This window comes from Magnolia sinica, chromosome 11 (genome assembly GCF_029962835.1).
Source record: "Magnolia sinica isolate HGM2019 chromosome 11, MsV1, whole genome shotgun sequence".
NCBI lineage: Eukaryota > Viridiplantae > Streptophyta > Magnoliopsida > Magnoliales > Magnoliaceae > Magnolia > Magnolia sinica.
The window spans coordinates 68,271,798-68,280,453 of record NC_080583.1 but is presented as its reverse complement, the minus strand read 5'-3'; the positions used below and the strand labels follow the sequence as shown (position 1 = coordinate 68,280,453).

The 8,656-nt window shown below is 37.5% G+C and overlaps 1 protein-coding gene across 1 annotated transcript; it reads right to left on the bottom strand.

Annotated features, from left to right (window-relative positions):
• Positions 1 to 5,989: 5,989 nt before the first annotated feature.
• LOC131219291 (small ribosomal subunit protein eS21y-like) lies at positions 5,990 to 6,532 on the bottom strand. Its single transcript, XM_058214358.1, has one exon. It carries the CDS (start codon positions 6,425 to 6,427, stop codon positions 6,182 to 6,184), a length of 246 nt encoding a protein of 81 aa, XP_058070341.1. The 5' UTR covers positions 6,428 to 6,532; the 3' UTR covers positions 5,990 to 6,181.
• Between the last annotated feature and the right edge of the window lie 2,124 nt (positions 6,533 to 8,656).

Below are 8,656 nucleotides of genomic sequence, written 5' to 3'. Positions count from 1 at the left end.
AGCATGCCTTTGTACACATCTCAAAAGAAAGAAAAACAAAAAACCTAAATCTCACCAGAATAGAGATAACAGTGCTTGGCACTTCCTCCCAATCTCGGTCCTCAAGTTAAGTGGGGCTCACATGGACTGCATTAGAATTTAAGCTAAAACAAAAGAAAGAATACAAGCAAGAGATTAATGTGTCCAACCATATTCCACATCACTTCACCTTGTAAAACTGTTAAAATAAAATCAATGTGTTTAACTAAACATCACCATCTAGCGGTCCATATTCAACATGGAAAAGCTCATCAATTGAAGTGGGGATTGTTCGATGGCCCCTAGCACGCAACCTTGCTTTCCAAGCCAAGAATGTTTACATGAGATTTGGACATCTATTGGAGAGTTTAAATGGAAAAAAAAAAAAAGAAGAAGATAAATTAAGAAAATCAATGGTTCCAATTTAACAAACAAATACCCATTAATAAGAAATCATGATGTCAAACTAATCTACTTGTGATGTACCATATCTAAAGTCGGGTCCACAGATTGGGCAGTTCAGATTAAGCCTTTCATCTGCAAACAAATCAAAAAAGAAAGAACTAGTAGCCCAAAATTGTTAAGAGTAAGAACATATAAGTACAGCTCTAAAATTTACCTTTCTCCGTGGGCCTGATAAATTTATTCCAGTAAATCTTTTTCTTCATCTACAACTAGTTGTATAAGATCAATGAAATTACAAATTACACAAACAGTAGTAGTTACTTGTCTACTGTAAATGGTAGAACCCATCTAGAGTACACATAACATGCATGCATTTCAACCAAAATCGTTCAAACCTGTTGGCCCATTCTTGGATGAAGAACAGCCAATTCACTGCCCTTGTGTTAGCAAATTAATTTTGTCCTTTTTTTCACTACTCATTCACGGCCACCAATTTCTTCTGTGAGCCCTTCTGGTTTGGACAATTGACCAATTTCCTCTTTTTTTCACTATTCATTCACAACCACCGATACTTGTGCAAATAAATGATGGTCCCTTGAATCAAGGGTTTAAGGTAAGAAGAAAATATAAACTTCATCTAATAGAAATCAAGCAGTCACAAAGAAACACCTGTAAATGGCTTTTGATGTGGGAGATTGTTAACCCTTCTGATTTCATTAGTTTTAATATCCCCTTCGGAGTTACTTCTGCACTTAACCAAAAAAGTTATTGCTGTAATTCCAACCTACAACACTAAATAGTTCGAAGAAGGTTTTACGTTACTCACTCGCCACACCTCCAAGATGATTGACAACTTTGACAAACTGCCCATGCAGTTCCCTAGTCCATCTAATTCTCTGTTTGCTAGACACAGCCACTGTGGACTTCATCAGAGTATGAGCAACAGAGGTACTTACCAAAGGATTAGAACACTGATACATTACCTGTGAGTAATCATCATCTATTTCTAAAGGCACCAAAATGGAAAACTGAGAAGTACCATATAGCCCAAAAACAGAAATCTGATAAAGAAGACTAACTAAAGATAGGGACGCTCACCCCAAAATCTGAGAAAGCACAAAAAGCACATACGTGTGCTCCATACATTGAAATAGGAAGCATAAAAGAGATACTACCAATGAATGAGCTATTAGTGCCGAAGGGTGTTAACTTTTAGTAGAACATGCACTTACCATTCACATCTAGAGTACAAAATGGGTCGGCCAACCTTTCGTAATGTAGAACTCATCCTTGCATACCTACAAGATATGATGGATATGCATGGCAATGTAACATTTGCCGATTGAAATGGAACAATTCAGTCAAACCCATTTCTTTAAAAATGAATTTAAACTGTTTTAGATATCCCAATGAACTTCACTTGTTTGACTTCCTGTTTTGTTCATACAACAATGAAGCACTTTGGTCTGCCCTGCTTTGATCATGGGTTCGATTGTAAAGGTCTGCCCTGCTTTCATCACACCGACTGCTTTATTTCCTGCTATGGGTCAAGGAAACAGCTACCACAACTAACAGCAAAAGTTGACAAGTGAGTGAAGTAGATATTAAGTAAACTACATGACCCACACATATATGATCGTGCCTAAGCTGAATTCGGCATTGCTCATAGGCTGATTGGTCAGTAACAGAATAAAATACAAAGTCACATCTCCAAAATTTTGTTTATTATCGATGCATTTACACGTTCAGGCTGAAATCATATGTGAAAATGTAAAAAAAAAATAAAAAATAAAAATCTAACTCAAGCCACATACAAACTGATTTGGCTCAGCTCATATTGGGTTGTATTGAAGGGTATTTAAAATCATGATTTTATTTCTATTCTATTTGTAGGAGAACTGTATCAACATTGCTTGCAAGCAGCTTTAGAGAGAGAATGGATCAATTAATCTTGTATTATTTACAAAGACAAGGAAACCAGTCTACAGTTGCCATTACCATCTCAACTGTTTCACCAGCAACAGAGTCGGCAACACTCTTCATGTGCATATGAACCCTCTCATCACTCACTTGTGAGTTTACTACATTCGAAATCTTTTACAGTCCACTTATATTTCATATGTTAGTTACCAAAATCTTCACTTCTTTGTCATTCCCAAAAGAAAACTAAAATAAAAATTGTTGCAATCTTGCATGGTTATAGGACTTAAACAAGCATCAACCAATCCTACACGACTACCCAGCTTCAGGACAGAAAGTTGGACATGCAAACTACTTGATTTATCAGCTTGGGAACAAAATTCATGTGGAAGAAAACAGAACATTATGATAGAATAATTATGTGAAATTAACAGCTACAAATTAATAACAAGAACAAATTTCCAACAAAACTAATTCAAAGCTTGCATGCAATGGCCAATATCTCCAGACCAAATTCATATGTAATATGCCAATATCTCTAAAACCACTTTTTTCCACCCAATCAGTAACACTGCATAATTCCCCAGCTACAACTTTCCCATTGAAACTGCTACTGAAAAAACAAAGTGCTCTTCTGAGAGAGAGTACCTCTGCAAATAAACCTCATTAATGAACCACGCACCTTACAGGTGCTGAAATCCATTACAACCCTAGCTGAAAGTAATCCACATCCATGGTGATTGCTAAAATGTTGGAGACAGGTAGCCAGATCGGCACAAGGACATTCAGAACTGATCCACTTCAGTTGGACTAGTACCAGCATAATAGACTTGCAGATGACACTTATAATAGAAAGCACTTACTTTAAATTTAGTCAAGTCCATGACTTAGGCCCATGAGGATGAATTTCCTGTGGCAACTTGGCGCCCATGAGAATGAACTTCCCGTGACAACATGACACCATGTCAAAAGAATGGCAACACACTAAAACAAAATCCAAATAGGAGGTGAGATAGAGAGGACTGTTAAAGCACACCTGAAACGACCATATGCATCCACAAAGTCCAGACCACTAATAGGATGGGCTAACGATGAACATGTAATTACCAAAAAAATAAATTTCCAGATTCAACATATGTGTGACCCATTTTATGATAGGATTGACCCATCTTTGGGCAATGGCATGTTCGTCATGGACACCACTACTTAATACTCAACATGTTTACCATCTAACCATTTATCTTTAAATTTGGATAGTGACTATTATTCATTTTAATCATCAAGATATGTCCTTTAGACAACAGATTAGTAGTAGGGCCCACAATTTGAGCTGTACAATAAATTTATATCTTCCTTAAAAAACAAAAGGACCCACAATTTGAGCAGTTTAATTTAAGTTTTATGTATGCCTAATATATTATCGTAATGTGGATGCATATGGATCGATACTCCTATTTCTCCTTTAAAAGATGGCCCTTTGTATTATAGAGGTTTAGTGCAACTGACCTGGGTTTTCCTCATCTGTTGTTTTGAATTTGCTTAGGTATTGCATGCAACTCCCACCTATAAAGAGAATAAGGGATATTGATGTATTTCTCATTAAAAAATTTGATATTTAGAAAATACAATAAAAGTAAGAGTAACTCTACATAAAAGCACGACAATGATGAAACCCTGTAGTGTGGTCAAAGAGAGCAATTGGTGCATCTAGATAATCCATATGGTGGACCAATTATACTGAACAAACAGTAGAAAAATTACACCCAGGGTTAGGAATTACACCCAATTTATTTGGTTTTCAAACCTTCGAACACCCCTGCAGGAAAAAAGAAAATAAAATAAAAAAGCACATGGGCTTCTTTGGTTTTTTTTTTCATCAGCATATTATTGTGGGCAGCACCACTCAATGACTTAGACTTAGCACATGTGAGCACAAGACATCATATGTATATTTTCATGCCACTCTAAACACCCTATGGTTTACAGTTTGATTGGATTTTCTTTGTTAAAAAATGTTCGAGTGTAGGCCCTTGGGTTTTCTCTCTTATTTGGTTTGAAGCTTAGCTAAATTTTCTTCTTAATTAGAGATATAAGCCCTCCTTTTTTGTTGTGTTTGTTCCTTATATTTTCTTTTCTTTTTTCTTTATTTTTTCTTTTTTACTTTAATTTTCTATGTTATTTTCTTCACTTAGCTAATTCAAAAAAAAAAAAAAACCATAATAATCAAACATACTGCAGTACTTTGGATATAAAACTAGTAGCAGTAGACTGGCAGTGCCAGTACCATGTCATAGGTGTGTTATGTTTATCTTATTTAAGGGGCAAAACTGTCAATCAGGTTTGTTAGAAAAATAATAGCATGTTGAAGCAAGCAATGGCTTTTTATTTTTCAAATGAGAGATGTCAGAATTCGATAGCTGCATTCATTCAGGACACCTAGAGAGTTACCATAAGATATCTAGTTGGCAGTAGCAATGGCCCCACCCTCAAGTCATTTCAAGTGGACATCTTGAGTTTTAAACTTCCAATCTTCCTCAGAATTCACATATTTCTTCAGAGAAATCATTACGTCCTGCTCATGCGCAAGCATACCATTTGCTGATGCACAGGATTGACTAGTTGTGAGCCCCATGGATTGCAGATACGAACTGCCTCACCTGGATGGGTTCCCAGGAAATACCCCAGACTGGATGGTCCTAACACTTCCATTGGTCACGAATGAATAGATGGTGAAGAGAAAGCAATGGTCCACATCCAAATATCCAAGGGTTAGGATCCTTCAATGTGACATTTGAAAAAAAAGATCGTCTAATGTGGGAGTCCGGAAGATTTCCATGGAAGCTCCCACACACAATGGGGTACATCACATCAATAATTTGGATCACCAAACCATAGGCCCAACCCATATGGAATCCTCTGAATAAGTGAATTGTACTTTTGCTGATGAACACAACCCTATAATGCCTCATTTCTTCAAATCAGGTCCAAGAGAATGGCACACTTCCTACAGATTTTTTATAGCAAATGAGAAGCAAGGTGCTGAAATATATTCACGAAGTAAGAACCTCTGCTGATGAACAAGACCCTATAATGCCTCATTTCTTCAAATCAGGTCCAAGAGAATGGCACACTTCCTACAGATTTTTTATAGCAAACGAGAAGCAAGGTGCTGAAACATTTTCAGGAAGTAAGAACTTCAACCTAAGATCGAAGATGACCACCAAATATGTGTTGAATAAGAGTTGTCTGTTGAGTGCTATGATCCAGGGCATTTTCTCCCCCAAATTCATCAAGGAAAACTGACTACATTGTGTCAATTGCAAACCTGGAAAGTATATGATGAAAAGTTACATCCAGACTACAAATCAGTAAAGGCCAGGAAGCTTCAGATTCACAGAATAGAAACTAGAAACTCTGTTAACAGAAGAAGAAGGGTTAGCACGGATGAAATAGCTGAAATTACCTTATGATTAGATGTGGTCATAGATAATCTGCTAATTACTTGAGAGAAAACCCCATATTTGCATCGAAATCTGTTGTAGCTTGAGAGAAAAACCCAGATCCGGTCTGTAGAGAGAGAGAGAGAGAGAGAGAGAGAGAGAGAGAGAGAGAGAGAGAGAGAGACTAACCCTTTTTTTAATTCAAATGGGCAAATGAGGCAGGTCTCCAAATTTCCAAAACCGGTCTGCCACAGCTGGCATAAAGAGACACATCAAAGACAAATAGGCATCATCTATCTTTTTACTCGAGTTCAAGTAAAGGGAATAAAGCTATAATGTATTTGTCACCTCAGTAAAAATTCTACTCTCAGTTTACTTGTAACGCCGTAACATCTCTACTACTGACGAATCTCAGCCTTCTTCTTCTGCCAGAGTCTATCGAGAGCACTGTCAGCATCTCCCTGAGCACGGACGAATCCGCATAGTGCGAAGGTCGTGAACTGTCCGGTGTACATTCCGCTCTCGTCCAAGTGCCCGATGTTTATTTGTACAGACGTGTGGTCCTTCGAGGTGATCAGACGGTTCGTCGCGGAGCATTTCCTGGGGATGTAGAGGTCCATGTTCTGCCCTTCCTCGCTCTGCATCTTGGCGGAGGCGAGTTTCGACAGCTGGGATGGAGGCGGAGGTGATCCAATGGCTTGGAATGGATGGAAGCTGCCTGAGAGGAATGCGAGAGAGAGAGAGAGAGAGAGAGAGAGACTAACCCTAGAGGAGAAGTGGTGGATTAAGAAAGGGGAAACAAAGAGATGGTCGATTGAAAGAGATAAAAGAGGAAATAGAGAGAGAAGGAACGGAGAGAGAGAGAGGGAAATGGAAGAAGTTTTGGGCGCGGCTCTGTCTTGAGCGCGCGCCCCACTTTTTGGGCGTCCATTTATGAGACGGACCATGGACGGTCTTGTCAAGGGCTCCGTGGGGCCCACCATGATGTATTTGGTTTATCCATTCTCACCATTAATTTTAAAAAAATAATTTAAGCTAATTACTCTAATTAAACTAGATTGAAGGCCCAAGTGGACCACACCATAGGAAGCACATTTGACTTAATCTTCATGTTTCCTACCGTGTGGTCCACGCAAGCCTTAGATATATCTGATTTTTGATTTCATATATTAAAATAATATTTCAAAATAGATAGATGGCTTAGATAGAACAAATATATTTTTTAGGCCCTATAAAGCCCCTTACACCACAGTTAATTATTAATTGTGAGGCAACTTCCCAGCTACGGATTAAAACCGTAATATATAGAGCTACGGTTTATATCCTAGCAGAAAACTAACGTGCTCTATATCCTTTGCCCCTTTTTTTGGTAGTGTAATAATGATAATAAAAAAAATTACAATCTGATGGTTAGGATTGTCCAATATATGTGAATTATTGGAGATGATATGGGGGTTCTCATGAAAACTTTGTGAGAACTTTTGACGCGTGTAAGTACATAATGGGAATGGTCAACTAAATGAGTCACCTCTTGAAACTCACATGGACTCATTTGTTAGTCATAACTTGATCACTTGATGCTTCAAAAGTTTAAAATTCATAAGATAATTGTTTCCTATGCTTGAAATCATTGCCATGACTTCTTTTATTTAAAACCTAATACCAATTTTTATCTAATTGTTGTAATGAAACATTAATATCTTGACAGAGTATGGAATGAGCGGAAAGCCATCTACACATGGAGATGTCTATGGTACGGCATCTACACATGGAGATGTCTATGGTTACGGTATCCTTCTTTTAGAGATGTTCACTGGAAAGAGACCAACTGATGAAATGTTTAAAGATGGTCTAAGCCTTCATCAATTTGTTAAGATGGCTAGCTTTACCTGATCTGGTGATGGAGATTGTTGACCCACAACTACTCTTAGAAGAAATTCAACATCCTAACAAAGGAGAACAATACCGCCTTGCAAGAAGTAAAATGCAAGAGTGCTTGGCTTATGTGGTCAAAATTGGCATCGCATGTTCCGTAGAATTTCCAAACGAGCGGATGGAGATGAAATATATTTCTAGGAAAATGCATGAAATCGGGGACTTACATCTTGGGGTTGGGATTCACCAAGATAATAAAAATGAGGCACAATAGTTAGGCCAAGGTCTGTCTTATCATAGTCCTTAATAGCAAGTTGTGGCTAGACATAGAATGGAAGATATGTAGGTGTGGCTTAAGAGTCCAACCTTGCGGAGGGTTAAGTGAAGTTCATACCTGATGTAGAGCGGGTTGCAGACACTTTCATGTCCAAGATGGATCAGAGAAGGCCTGATCAGAGGTAGAAGTCATCAAGACCGTCGGTACCTTAAAACAAGCATATCTCGCAAACCGGAATGAGTTACTCGAAATACCACCTATGATTTTGGGGTAGGACAAGCTACTTTAGCCAACCAACTTGGATATGATAGTTTTCCCCTGCCGAATTTTTAATATTTCATCAGATCGACGGTCGAATTCCCTGTTTATTTCTGTTTTTACTAGTTTTAGTAAGTTTTGGTTTGATTGTAACTCTTCACTTGTTGGTCTTTAGGAGTTCTGTCTAACATGAAAATTTCTTCAAATAATTAGGAGAATAATGTGATCAAGTCAAATAGGACACTTATTATAAATAGTAAATTTACTATTTATAGTAAGTTACGAATTTTAGGGAGTTTGAGTTGGAGTTTGATTCTGAAACTTATTCCAAGGTTTGGTATACCTATTTTAAGGGTTGTAAATTCTTTTTTAATTGTCTATCAATCAATTTATGAATTTTTTAGAATATTATTTCTATTTTCTTGCTTTTTTCCTCGTGGATTCGAGAAGTCTTTGTGAGGAG